We start from the raw sequence: 15297 nt of genomic DNA, 5'->3' as shown, positions 1-15297 counted from the left end.
ATAGTGGCAGTTTACATTGTACCATTGTACATAGCTCTGCCCACCAGCCAAACCAAAGTTTTCATAACTGCACAAAAATCTAATAACCTCTATATTGATAACTGAAGCATAGCAATCTGTTAAGATGACAGTGTGTCACCATATTGCTTTCTGAGTGTATGCCAACATTTTCAAAAAGGAAGGACACAAAGATAGCCCCTGACTATCTTAGTGAGGTACTTCTTCTTTACTCTCCTCCAAGATGACTTCATTCATAAGATGCTGATTATGTGATAATTCCATGAATACCTAAAATTACAATGGGGGGTAGAGTCTTCTCTTATGGAGCTCCTGTCTTATGGAACAATCTCCCTGTGTATGTGTGGGCTTCAGACACACTCTCTGCCTTTAAGTATAAGCTTAAAATCCAACTCTTTAGTCAATCCTATAGGTAGCCATTGATATAGTCCTATATCCTATTAAATGGTAAAGTATATGAAATTTATGAAATGGAGTTTATAAAATTAAATGCGGATGTATGGGCTGGGTATGGAGCTTACCTGTCAAGCTGGCTGCTATGGAGCTGACACATTAGGTATCTTAGCATCAAGTGTCAAGCTCGCTTTTAGGGACCTGACATGGTAGGTAGCTTAGCCTCAAGTGTCAATAATTTTATCATTCCTGTTAGCTATATCACCTCAATCGTAACCTGCTTAATCCATTTTATTTGCTGTGATAGATCCCTTGCAGCATTCATCTACATTCCATTCTACTGCTATTTTACACCAGGCTGGCCAGTGGAGGATGGGTTCCCCCTCTGTAGCCGGGTTCCTCTTGAGATTTGTTCCCATTGGGAAGTTTCTTCTCACCACCGTTTGTACCTCATGTACTTGCTATTTGGGGGTTCAGGCCTGGTGCTTGCTCTGTTTGCTCTGTTTCTTGCCTTGCTACTCTGTAAAGAGTCTTTATGACTGTTCTCTGTAAAAAAAAAGAAAAGCGCTATACAAAGAAAATTAAATTGAATTGATTTGTTATAATACACTAGATTTTGTCTCTTAGCACATAAAATATGGCCAGGGACCATGTACAGTACCATGAATATCATATGATGATTTTGTGGGGGACTTGAGAATAAAAGTACTGATTAAAGAGCTTGTTGTGGACATTTCTTTTCATATTTGTCTATTGTACAAAAGGCCATCAGGAGGGTGAAGAGTGGGACTGTGGACTGTGGAGTTCCTTTGTTCTCAAGTTGGAGCTGGAGCTCGTTTGTCAGTTCTGATAGGGTGATGCCCTCTGCAAAGAAATCCATTGGGACCATTCCACCAATTAGCACTAGGCAGCTCACACACTTTGAAAAAACCCCACCCCTTTCCAGTTAATAGTGAAATCCAGATGAGAACAGTAACAGTGTGTGGGGCAGTTTTACCTTCTGGGGTGAGAGGTGACCTTTTCTGTACAGGTGTGCGTAAATGCTGAAAGTAAGGGCTTGGAAATTATTCCCTAATGGGAATAACCTCAAATTACTGTAAACTATATAAAGTATTGTTATATTTTTAGGTAGAGTTGCTGTGCAATACTACATGCAGTCTGTACCATATGTTTTACTGTACCAATAATGCTGATTTATAAAACAGCCAGGTAAAATATAGGAACGGTACCATTTGACCATAGTGGCTGGACTTACCTCCGGTGTGACCTCACAAGATGGCCAGCACAAACACTAAAATCAGCCAGATGGCCTCGTAAGATGGCCACTTCACCCCTTCATTTACCCACCCACATAATTCAGATACTGTCCGCCTTCTTCTGGTGATGCAACTACCATTACATAATACCATTACATAAGTATTGACATTATAATATTGACATGAACTGAGGGCAACGCCATAATTTTCATTCATGTTAATGCTGTGCTCATTCTCTGTTAGAACCACACCACATCACACCATGGTGTGATGTTAGGACCACACCACATCACACCACACCACACTATGCCTTTGTCCATACTTCATCTATATGCCCCTCATCTAATCCTGTATGTTTTTTTTGTTGACACTCAGTGGAGATCACACATAGAAAAACCTGAACCTAAGGGATCCAAGGGAGCTGGTACTGCTGGTTCCATGACTTGGTTATACAGGCAAGCTTGCCCTCATCTTCTGTTATTAAAAAGTTCAAAGTTATGGGGATGATTAAGTGTTATTATTGTGAGGGAATATTAAAGTGTTATCGTGACTGCTATGTTATAGGGTTTGTTGTTTGAATGCCAAAATAATACCCAAGGAACATTTTAAAAAGTTATTAATTGGGATAAAACAAAATCTAAACTACCATTCCATATTGATTGCTTCAATCTGGAGTTCATGGCAGGGCTGCAAGGTATAAGCATTTGCAGTAGCTGCAAACACAAAATTAAGTAATTCAGATTTGTCTAACAGCAGCTTAGCAACATTGGATCAGGTGAAACATGCTGCCATGTACTCGTACATCACGTCTATCCAGCTTGTATAAAGCTCAAATTGGCTATGATGCCATTAGCTTAGATTTATTTGACTACAGAATTGTTTATTTAGTGTTGAATGATCTGCCTAATGACAGGGTATTGTATACATTATGTAAACAGGTGACTTTACAATCAGTAGACTGGGGAAACAATAGTTTGTTCGTCCCAGTCTACATTAAGGAAACTGGAACAGCAGCTATGAGAACAAAACATTCTCCATATATTAGTGGCTTAAGTCAACTACTGCCTGGTGCAAATAGTCTGCACATATACTTTCTGTGTTCAGGTGGGCAGCAGCACAATTTATAAACAGCTTCACTTAAAATATATATTCAGAATTTGCATAATCTGCTACATTTAAGGTCTCTGTGCTTAGTTCTATACTTGGCCATTCACCCTCCTTATACATGTCACTTCATCTCAGAAGGTCTTGAATGCATACCTACAGACAATTCTGCTTTATTTCTCACATAATCTATATTTTGCATTTTCACCAGATATGTTTGTCAGTTATAAAAAATATTTAGAGCCCTAATATAATGCATTCTTTGTACTGTTTCTGAGATCCATCTTACTATCTAGTGTAGCAACTTTCAACTACACGCAATATGTTTACTGTCTGCTGGGAAATCACACACATTACACATTATCTTCATAACTGTTTAGGCAGAAGTATAAGAACTGCTTTGTAAGACTCTCAGGTAAATTAAGTCATTCAATGATTCAACAACATTTAACGTAGCTATTGAGATTATATCCCCCTAAATGAGGTATAGAGACCATTTGGGAGGCGTTGATCTCATGTTGCCCTTGCCATAATTGCATATATGCTTCCAATCTGACCCCAGATTCTGGTTTCCCTCAATAAAAAGCTCAAGCTTCGCTGAATAAAGGATATTTCTGCATGGTGACCTAAGGCATTTATGTCCATTTATGTGTGAAAAATAAATGGACTCTGTAACAGCCATTCCATAGACTGAGAGAATATTTGTGGTTTGAACTCCAAAAAGTACTTCATTACATTTGAGCCATTTAGCTGTGTATGTTACTTTTATCTAGATCAACATACACAGCTCAAATTGTTTTTGCATACTCCATTTAGACAGCTGGCTATCTCCTGAAGGAATATGTGTGGCAGTGCACAACCTGGACACCAAACCTACAAGCTTGGAATGGAATGCCCAAGTCCACAACCATTCTACTACACTGCAGCCCACGACAGCCATTTACACGTGAGACTTTAATATTGAATTTGAAAATCCAACCAGTAATTTGCCTGAACATTCTTGGCATCATCAAAGTCAAATAATTATGCACAAAAATAATAATAATTTTATGGATGAGAATAAATGTAATCTTTGTGGGGTTTTTTTATATGCAATGACAACATGTGACTTCATGTGTGGAATGCACGTTTGCCATTTTTATAGTTAGGAAAAATATTGTATACTTGCATGTATTCTGTTAAATATTCTATTGGTTACACTATTCAACTGCTTCATCTAGCACAAACACACAATATTTTGGAAGACACACTGCATAGTGCTACTCACAAGTTTCTTAGAGCAGCCCAGGGTGCCCTAAAGTTGCTAATATTTTACATGTTACCATTAATAGATTTGGAAGAATGGGGAAATCATTTCAAGAGTGAAAAACAAGTGAGTCAGGTTCATACACATATGGTGGTATGTTGAATCTTTTCAAACCTTTATTCGTCCGTTCTAGACGTGACTGCAAAATACCTTCATTTCACTTTACAGAAAGAAAGTTTAGTACTTACATTACAGAGCACATTCCTTGAACAACTTGAATAAAATCTTGAATAATTGTGTCCACGCAATTTGTTATACTTATTTATTGCACAAGGAATTTGGTCCACATGCATTGTAATGCATTACAATGGCATACTCTAACCCTCATTAGGTAACATTGTAATAAAGTAAGATTCAGTCAACAGGGAATTGGGTGAGGGTAACACAAAAGTGCATAATCCAGTAAATGCATAGCAAATCATTGCATTTCATAAATAAATAAATATAACTGATTAAGTACTTTAAAAAAAACACAATTACAAATCAATTGCCATCTACATCCTTCTACACCATCTACACTTAAAAATGGTACAACTTCTGTTTTACAGTGGCAATTGTACTGCTCATGTCATTACACAGAATTACAGTAAATTTAAATGTCTGATTTATGTAGAGATTAAGCTTAGTGTGAAAATAAATTAAATATGCAAATGTACAAGTGTTTATATTGTAGGGTCCCTTTTCTAATATGAGTAGTTATTTAGATAATGAATTAACCTACAAAATACAGAACCACAAGCAATAATACAAAATACTGAAACAGTACACTGAACAGCACAAATATGCAAGACACAGACAGTGGGCTTTCACAGACATGTTCTAACCTTTTCTAGGCAAATACATCATACCACAATAAAGACAGTGGTAAGCATCCACAAAGTCTATACATCGTAGGCCTTATGGTCCCTGATAGACATCACATCAGCTTTCATATTGACAGGAAGTACACATGATGGCTGTGACCAGCCGGAAACAGCTCAAAAGGCCTGGACTAGAATGGTCCATAGTTCCAGTAACTGGAAAACACAGAAATCTGAAAGAAAAGAAAATAATAAACCCTAAGCAGCAAGACAATCAGCCTCTTTGAATAACATCCAGATTTTACATCCAGAAGTGTATTCACAAAAGAAGACACTCCATAGTGTTTTTTCTCATTTTCAAATCTGTAGTAAACTGTAATCATTGTGACAGGAAACTACTGCATAATGACCTCTGTGAAATAATGGGTTTTGCAGATCTGGCTTGGCTATGCCACAGGATGAGTGTCTGAATATTAGGGGCCTTAGGACAAAACAGAGGCCATGACTCTTGTCCTGTGTTGTGACAGCCAGGCTCTACTCACCTTATCTTTCAGCTGCTGGCAGAGCTGCAGGGAGATGGTAAAAAAAACCAAGGTGTCGTTGAGCCAGGGGACGACACACTCCACTTTGTGCACGTGACTGACTTCAAACTTTATGTTGTTGATTTCACTGACAGAGAGAGGAGTGCACAGTTAACACCCAGAGAGCAGAACTGCACTTCACTTGGATAACATGAACAAAAGCATTCGTCACATTAACCACCATCGTATTCTGACTTTTAAAATTACCGTGGAGAGTCATTAAGAGGAAAATGGGCACCGGACCCCGGGGCCATCCCAGATTATGGCAACGGCACATTAGCACTGTTATGTTCAAATTTAATATTCATGAGGATTGTCCAGAAGACATTGTCATTTAAATTGTAAAATTAAATTTTTGAAAAAGAAATGGACTGTAAAATGGAAGTGGATTATCATTTTGTATGGTAACCATGGGGACAGCATCTGGTTGTTTTGAAATAGCTAGCTCTGTATTGTACAGACAGACAGAAAACAACACCCTACAAAATATTTGACACATTTCAAAATAAAAAAAATAAAAAATGTTGTGCCAATTACCTGTGATTTTAAGATCTAAAGTTGTATCAAGTGCTTCATACTTTTATGAATATTATTGGACCCCTGAGTGCACAAACATTTTGTGAGTCTATCTCAGAGTCATTTTGTTTTCTAAGCCTCATAGAAAATGAGGCTTAGAAACTAGATACGTAGGTATGTAAAGTAAACATAGCAATCCTGCAATTCTTTAGCAAGCTAATTAGCTAAGAAAATAGATCCTATTTACTGTGAAATCTAATATAACACCTTACTAAAGCTGTGTATAATGTGTAATCTTTTATTTGATATTAAAGAAACCAGTAAATCATACATTATGAATGCATAACTTGTGATACTTACAACATTGATCCAGGATTATGCAAAACTGAACTTCCAGCAGGCTTAAAATTCTAAAAAAAACAAAAAAAAGAAAGAAAAAAAGTCATATAATTTATAAAAGAATAAAGGCAAATCTGCAATATAATTTTCTTTCTCAATATAATCATTCTCAGGCCTTTCAGCCATTTTCTCCCCAATTTGGAATCTCCACAGCCAATGTGGGAGCATGTAGACGGTACACGCTCTCTTCCAAATCATGTGATCTCGACAGCTGCTTCTTTTTCCATGCAGCCTACAAGCCAATCGCACCAGATATAAGTTGGCGGTAGACACTTCATGTGTTAACATGCACACTACAGACAACTGATCGAACAGCAGGGGGGGTCGCCAGAGAGTAATGAGACATGGATCACAGCAGACTTAATCCTCCCTAACCCTGGGAGACCCTATCACCAATCATGCATCTCCCTGAGGGGCTACCAGTTGCCACTGATATAGTCTCGATTCCAGACTGGGGCCCATCCATGTACTAGAACCACACATTAACAAGACGAGCCAGCGTTAAGCCATGTGTTAACATTAAGCAACATAGTCTGGAGAACATAGCTTTATGACACTGGTTATTACCCTTGCCCAATGAAAGAAGTAATAATAGTCTTAATTCTAAAACGAACCGCTTTAATGCTATCCGTGCCTTATAATACGGGCCACTTGTTTGTCTCCCCTTGATTTCTTGCATGGTACTTCAGTCCTCTGCCAACTAAAGGTCACGACAGCCTCTTTGTCAAGCCACTTCTCAAGCCATTATCCCATTGCAAATGTCAGAGATGACACCCAGTTTGCAGACATGAGTGGAGGGAGTTGCAGCTACAGCACCCCCTGCTGGTTGGTAGCCTACTGTAACAATGAGAGTGGCGACATCGAAAATATGAAGATATGTTTTTTTTAATCCTAACTGAAGTGCATCCTCAATCATTCTGTCAACACTCACTCACTTTTATGTTACAGATGTCGACTCTGTGCTGACATTCTCAAACATACTAAGAAAAGCACCATGCATAAACCATAATCTTCATTGTACAATGTTTTTACACAAATGTTTAAGTCTAGTTTGATTTTGCATATCCAGTGCCCCCATAACATCACTCCCTATAAGCAAGACATGTCATTCTCAGGACTGTTAACTAGGTTCCCAAGGCGTGCACTTAGTAAATTTAAAAATCCAGGAAGTCTGTAAATTTTTTTCCATTGCTACCTTGGTAGTGTTGGGCTGCAGGACATGCAGTTGATAGACTGTCAGACACAGCTTGCTGAGGTTGATGTAGAAATTCACCATCAGATCTCCTGGCATTGGGGGCGTGAACATTTTCTAAAAAGAAAAAATAAAACAGAAAGGGCTTGTGAAAGGCGAAACATAGAGTCGGGACAGGTTTGTGTGGGTTTTGGTTTATACTGGGCTCACCATGAGGCCACTGGAGGCCAGCTCGGGCAGTGTCATAGTGGCTGGGGTTGTAAGACGATTACGAGCCCGTGTTAGCTGCATCATCACTGCATCCATTAGCTGTGGACAGGAAAGAACACATAATGGATGCATGCGTATCACTTAAGTTATTTTAAAGAAGAGGGTCTTTTTTGTTTCACGACAATAGTCATGTGAGACAATGTGACAACTAACCTTGTTAACTTCTGCCCCCGTTTTAAAGTGGTAACTCTCATCACGGCTATTCAGCAGCTGAAGAGCCTGGCTCACATGGTTCCTGGCATCCTGAATCTGGGGAAACGGATCCAAAAATTAGATTGCAGACGATCAAGTGATTAAAATGCTAGCAGAGCAAACAACACTATTCACTGTGCAGCCATTCTCAACAACAGCAAAAAGAGTTTAGTGGATACATAAAAATACCACATAAAATTAAATTAAAAACCAAGTCCCACCTGCTGCATTTTCCATTGCTTGTCATCACGAAATGCAAAGTGCATCACTTGATTACTTTTGGCCATCTTTAAATTGATATCCTTCAAGACAAAAAAATGACTTTAGTTAAAAGTTACTCCAGGAACCTGGCATAACAAAAGAAAATAATTATCTTTAAGTAATACAACATGAGTATCTATCTTTTGTCCAAGACAGTTCAGGCTCATTCCAAGCACTTTAAAAATGTACTTACAGCCTGGGTTAGAGCTTCCCCTTGTAATGTCAGCACTCCTTTCACTTGGTCCATGCTAAAAAAGGAAAGGCATGATTACCGATTTATTTCACAGACTCTCAGAGGACACTTCTGCACGCATGGGTAATCTACAAAATATAAAGTGGATCCAGACTGGGATTCCTCAAAAACTAACGGCATAGTGACAGAACTAAATTACTAAAATAAGATGACCGGTCTGTTCTGATCTGTAATTATTCTCATCCTTGTTTGCTGTTCCTCGTATGTTAATTACAGGAATGAAGCTGAATAACACAATTTTGCAGTGTTCCTGTGGAATCAACCGTGAAAAACAGATTCTAGAAATAGATGCTGTATTTTTTATGGTAATGGCAGGCAATCAATGATGAATTGTAAAATATTGAGTCAGGCTAAATGGCAATGCCCTCTTCAATACAGTTCAATTATATATACCAATGCAGTGCACTCCAAAATAAGGCACACCCTCAACGAAGATGAACAAAGAAGGCAGCATAATATAAACAATAGAGAAAGTGAGGTGTAATGTATGCTCAGAAATGTGGAAATTTTCTTTTACACTAATAACATTAATGTTATTCATAGCCTTATTAATTATTTTAAATAAAATAAATAACTAAAAATCACCACAGTTCATATCATTCCTTGGAAATTGTACTACTCCCATGGCTTCCTGTTTCACTGGGCTATAAAAAAATTATGTCAAATCCATTTGCCCTTCATCACCAAGAAAAAAAGCAAGACAAAAGGTTGTTGCTGACCTTCACAAATCAGGCAGGAGTTACAAATGAATAAAAACCGAAGATACTACTGTCCACTATTAGGTTAATAATCAAAAAGCCACTGGAACAGTGGAAAACTTGCCTAGGAAAAGAGACGCGCACATCTTGAAAAAAATGGCTCTATTGAGAGCAATCAAAGAGTTATTTAAAATTCAAAGTAAGAAGTTCATATTCCATGACTAAACTATTTCACATCAATGGACTAAAAGTATTTTAGTTTCCTCCTGTGTTACGGATGATCTGAGTACATACAAAAAGGACAGACAACAATGCAGTCCGGGCGGCATGGTGGTGTAATGGGTCGCACTGTTACTTCTGTGTGGAGTTTGCATATTCTCCCCGTGTCCCCAGTTTCATCTGGGTACTCCAGTTCCCTCCCACAGTCCAAAGACATGCAGGTAGGCTAATTGGAGACTCAAAATTACAAATAGGTATGAGTGTGTGAGTGAATTAGCTAACTTAGATTGGTAACCCCTCCAGGGTGTATCCTGCATCACTGTCCAAATACTTATGGACCTGACTGTAGATGGATGGATGAGCAATGTAGAGTATGATTTTAAGTCTTTCTTCCCCAAAGCCAGAATTTATAGGCTAGACTAGTCATTGCGCAGAAGAACACTCATGCGATATCCATTTTTATGGTCTAACACCAAAAGTGACTCCTAACCACAGATATGGTCCAGATTTGATCTAGGCTATGGGACACAAACTGCAGCATTAGATGTGCCACTCCAAAGCCATTAAATAGCATTTTTTTAAATGTGCTTGGTCAGATGGAATTTGAATTTAGAAAAAGTTCAATTTTTGTTTTCATATTATTTGGATATGTTCATGGAAATTAGATTTGCTTTTAGCTAGTTACTTACGTTGAGCTACCCAGAATGAAATTTTCTTGTTTAAGTTGGCTTTCCAGACCCCCTGCTGGCATTGAAAAGCGGCGTGATGCCTCCTGGGTGAAGAGAAAAAGTAAAGCAGTGAAAAAGTAAGTAAAAGAATTGAGAAAAATAAGAATAAAAAGCCTGTACATATTTCCATAGCATGACTTTTTGCTTGAATTACTGCACATTTGTGCAATCCCCATAGTGGCCAGGATGCTGGCATCCTAAGATTGTTGAACTCAGGCAATCAGTGCTCCGGCAACTAAACTATGAGTAGAAACAACCAACTCTGTGTTCTAGCTTTATTAGTAGACAATACACAACAACTATTCCAAATACAGAGTTTTTAAGTGCTACCATTGTCGTGTAGGTCATCCATTTAACAAGGACCCGCTCTCTGCAGTCTCATCTGCAACTACTGTCCCCGAGCATAACACACTGGACAATAGCATCTGTCAGAGTTAATAAAAATACTCTTTCACCACCAAAAATTCATATTCTGTCGTACTGTAGCAGCAAGATAAAGCCAAGAAACCCATGCAAACAAGGTAACTTAACATGCTTTATAATGGACAAAAAAAACTATTTTATTCATTTTTGAACAAGTTTTAGATTTGAGGTTTTTGGACCTCTAGGTATCTTAGACCTCAATACTGATGAAAAGATAGCAATTCCCATTTGAAATGATTCAAATTTGAGTTTCAGGAGTCAAAACAGTTATTTTGTTGTGCAATACGTGACTATGTTATAATTTACAGAAATGCACAGATCTGGATACACTAAGGGACACCAGGGTACACTGCTTACATTTGCTTTGCAGATCTTCAGTAGTTCCGCATATCACCCTCAGATTTTGCACAATTGTGTTCAAGGAATTTATAATTCAGGATATGTGCAGTTTTATCTTCTCTGTGGTGTCCTCACGGGAGGACACCACAGAGGAAACCACTGCTCTCCAAAAAAACATTGCTGCACATCTCAAGCTTGCAAAAGAACATTGGATGTTTCACAACGCTTCTGGGACAATGTTCTATGGACAGATGACACAAAAGTTGCACCTTTCGGCAAAAATGCACAGTGCTATGTTTGGAGGGGAAAAGCACTGCTCACCAACACCAAAGCCTCATCCCAACTGTGAAGCATGAAGGTTTGGCACTGCTTTGCCACCTCACGGTCTGAAAAGCTTACAATCATTGAGGGAACAAATAATTCAAAATTGTATCAAGACATTTTACAGGGAAATGCCAGCAGTCCATCACCTGAAGCTTAATAAAAGTTTGGTGATGCCACAAGACAATGACCTAAAACACATCAACAACAAAATGGTTTCAACAGAAAAAAAGTCACGTTTTGGAATGGACAGGTCATAATCCACTCCTTAACCCAATTGAGATGTTGTGACATGACCTGGGGGGTATACTATGCGGGTATCTTAACATATCCAGGGTATATTTGCGTTAGCTGCCTTATCAAACCCTAACAACCACAATCAGGCTTAACCGGTATCTTGAAGGTGGTTATCCACTTGCTCAGTGAACACGAGGCTTTCTTAATCAAACTCTGTGAACGTTCCCATAAAAGTGGCCTTGTCAGCAAAAATTAGCCTGTTGTAGTACAGCATGGACCTTACTCCAGCAGTGCATTCCTCACCAGATGAACAAATACTGATCTGAACGGATACAAAGTACATAAAACGGTCATAACGTCAAAAAGTAACAATGTTGTCACCAACAAACCAGGGGCAAAAAAGCTAAATAATAAGATTTGTTAGGTTATACCTCATTTACCTTTCCACTACTAACGAATCTCTCTCTTACTCACACTAAATTGCCCTAAAGTTTATTTCTAATGCTCATTCTAGAGCTCCTAATTCTTACACTTGATACAGGACAAGTGCCAGAAGCAATCACACCAAAGTTAATCCATAAACTCAATAATTATGACCATTGTCCCATAATTAAGGGAAGTAGATATGGATGCGTAGTGTTCCAGAAGCTTTTATATACCTAGCCTACTGTAGGCCTATTCCCACCGTCGAGAATGTAGCCTATATTCCGTGAAGTGTAGACTATTCGCAGAGAAAACCCGCGGATTAATTCGGTATTGGATTCAAAATCGATAGCCTGAATAAACCCTGCCTTTGACCAGGTTAGTACATCGTAAATTGCCACGGCGATACCCCGATTTAAAAAGTCAGCTTCGTGATACGAGAAACCCAGGTCTAAATTTTAAATTAGCTCACTGACACCGTAATCTCGCTTCGTGGTACATCCCCGTAAAGGGGCTGTTCATCCAAGAAATCCGAACAGAGCAGTTTTGTGAGTAATGGTCTGAAATTCCTCCTAACCATGTGCAAGTGTAATTGGTAGCCATAGGATACATTTGTTGGAGGTTATTGCTGCTAAAGAGGTCCTACCAGTTATTAGATACAAGGGTTCACATCCAACTTTTTCCAACCTGAACAGTGAGTGTTTAGACAATGTGTTCAATAAAGACATGAAAAGTGCAATTGATTGTGTGTTATTAGTTTAAGCAAAATGTGTTTGTCTAATATTGTGCCTTTGATGAAGATCAGATCACATTTATATAATGAGTAATTTATGCAGAAATTATTCAAAAGGGTTCGAAAACTTTTTCTTGCAACTGTATCGTTACCTTCAATATATCTTTCAGCTGCTTCAGGACAGCATGGACTTCCTCTTTCAAAAGCCATTTGAATTCTTCTTCCTGATATCAAAGCCAAGTCAATCACATTCTTTAGCCAATAAATGCATTCGTATGCATATGTTAACAGAAATAATACATGTAACATGTATTACATTTATCAATTTCTACAATGCCAGCCAAGTAGGCCTCTAACCCAAAACATTAGCCTAAATATATAATGCGTCGCATTTGTAGTATTTTTGCCCAAATTACTGAGTCTGCCGTCGTGGTCCCTATATTTTCAATTTAATTAATAGGATTAACGTTCAGGATATTAATTAGTAACGTTAGGCACGAAATACCAAACCATCAACTCAGACATCTTCATTTAGCTTCAATGTCTTTCTCTTCTCTTTGCCGCATATATAAACTATGCAGAGGCACGCAGACCTGGGAGCCCTCTAAACCTGCAAATCAGTGTCACTTTACACAAACACTATTTAGTTAACGCAATTTACAGCTAGCTAGGTTGTCATCAACAGCATCCATATAGCTAGCACTCTCACTGACAGGATTTGTGTACATCACGGTTATCTTGCAAACGCTATTTTTCATGTCACTATCACTTACCAAGACGGCTCTTTCTGCTTGACTCGCCGCTGACATCTTAAAATAGTCATAAAACGTAGCTAGCTAAAGAGCTACCAAGGTTGACCGATATTATTTTGTGAATTACCATATGTTATATATCAACACACAACTGTACCGCCTACAGTTACCTACTACGTACGCCCCGCCTTCTTCGGGTGTACCCAGTTAGTACTTCCGCTCACCGATTGGCTGTATCGACACCATAGAGCGTACATAGGAAATGAATAGGTATTGGCGAGCATAGATTTGATGTTGGGGAGGGCAGGCGGGGCCAGACCGTAGATTCTTTCGATTAAAGCGTCTGCCAGATAAATATAATGTTATGTTAGAGTTCATGTTATTACATAATGCATATTTTCAATCTGCTTTTCATATGAAACGTGACGGTCGTCAATCGAGTTTCAAAATACTGTCCTCGTTTTATTTAGAATTCAAAGTCTAATATTCGCACTGATCCATTCGCTTAATGGGAGCTCCCATGTTTTTCCCTAAACACGCGCAGTACAGGCTTACTTCCGGGACTTCACTAGCTGGGTTTAGCTCCAGTCTCTGGTTAGCTCAAGGCGTGCCATCCTATCTAGTTAAATATGCATGTCTATGATCCATACAAGTCAGTGGGCTGTATCCACAGACATGTGAAATATAAGTGAAATGCAATATTTTCCCAAGACTTCTGTACAAAAACAACCATTGTTTCACAAACTGCTGCACATAATGAAATTTATGATCATAAAAAATTGACCGATGAGGTTTTCTTTGGTAGTTAAATCATCTTGGTTTTCAACATTGAATTCAATGGGCAGCACGCATTTTTGCCCTCCAGCATGCGCAGTAGAGGCTGTTTTGCGTTACTTCCTAGGCGTCACCGCCTGGCCTCCCTGCCCTCTCCAGTTCCATGACGTCGAACTTTCTAATTTTTGGAGGGATATTACTCCATTAAAATAATATTTGGGGTTTGAAAGGCTATGACTTTGTTATGCTTGTCAATTTATTTTTTAATTTAACCATCATTGAGGAAATTCCTGAGTGCATTCTGCATTTAATGTATTCATTTGGCAAGGGCAATGCACATAACATTTCTGTAAATATACCAGTTAGCCAGAGAGGCTAATTTTCATCTTTAGTCCCATCATGTTTTGGCTGTGGAAGCAAAAAGAGGGCAGCTGGAGGAAACTCAGGCAAACACTGGGAGAACATGCAAACTCAACATAGAGGATCATGTAATTGCAAAAATGGTGGACCTGCAAAACCTGCCTCAATCTCTTTCTGGTACGTTGTCATTTTGACGTATGGATCGTTTTATAAAGTTAGAGCAATGACATCTTTTTGTTGGCCAACTCTGGCCCTGACTTCATTTAGCTACAATGTGCAAAATTTCCACGATATGAATTGAACCGTGGCATTATCTTCTGGCAAGTCATCTGCTAACTCTCAAAATGATAAAGCCAGCTATAGAAGATTGTTAGCTACCTTCATAGCTAAGAAAGCTACATACAAGGCTACCAAGTTAACCAACATACCAGTAACTTGTATGTACGCATGCACAAAACGATGTGCTGAAGTATGCAATCATGTGACAGCCTTGTATCCAATCGTTCAAATTACACTGGAACCAGAAACAGATTGACGCAGGTTTTGCAGGTCTATCGTTTTTGCAATCGCAATGAGCCAGCCAGGAGTCGAACCTCCTTCCTGCAAGGCAATAGTGCTAACCACTGCGCCACCGGGCCACCATTCAAGCATACCAGCCTTGTGACTGATGATACTTCACGTGTTATAATTTTTGCAATTTTGATGGCACAGTCATTTAACAGCACGGTAATTCCAACTGTACAAATGTC

At 38.7% G+C, this 15297-nt stretch overlaps 1 protein-coding gene across 1 annotated transcript; it reads right to left on the bottom strand.

Annotated features, from left to right (window-relative positions):
* Positions 1 to 4168: 4168 nt before the first annotated feature.
* On the bottom strand, positions 4169 to 13622 carry rogdi (rogdi atypical leucine zipper). Its single transcript, XM_035403903.1, has 11 exons — positions 13436 to 13622; positions 12815 to 12886; positions 10148 to 10230; positions 8482 to 8536; positions 8249 to 8329; positions 7989 to 8084; positions 7776 to 7874; positions 7569 to 7682; positions 6335 to 6384; positions 5420 to 5546; positions 4169 to 5110 (listed from the first exon to the last, which is right to left on the bottom strand). The coding sequence occupies exons 1-11, from the start codon at positions 13469 to 13471 to the stop codon at positions 5069 to 5071; spliced, it is 855 nt and encodes a 284-aa protein (XP_035259794.1). The 5' UTR covers positions 13472 to 13622; the 3' UTR covers positions 4169 to 5068.
* Between the last annotated feature and the right edge of the window lie 1675 nt (positions 13623 to 15297).

This window comes from Anguilla anguilla, chromosome 2, assembly GCF_013347855.1.
Source record: "Anguilla anguilla isolate fAngAng1 chromosome 2, fAngAng1.pri, whole genome shotgun sequence".
In the NCBI taxonomy this organism is placed as follows: Eukaryota; Metazoa; Chordata; class Actinopteri; order Anguilliformes; family Anguillidae; genus Anguilla; species Anguilla anguilla.
Note: the sequence above shows the minus strand (reverse complement) of the source record. Positions and strands in the feature narration are given on the sequence as shown.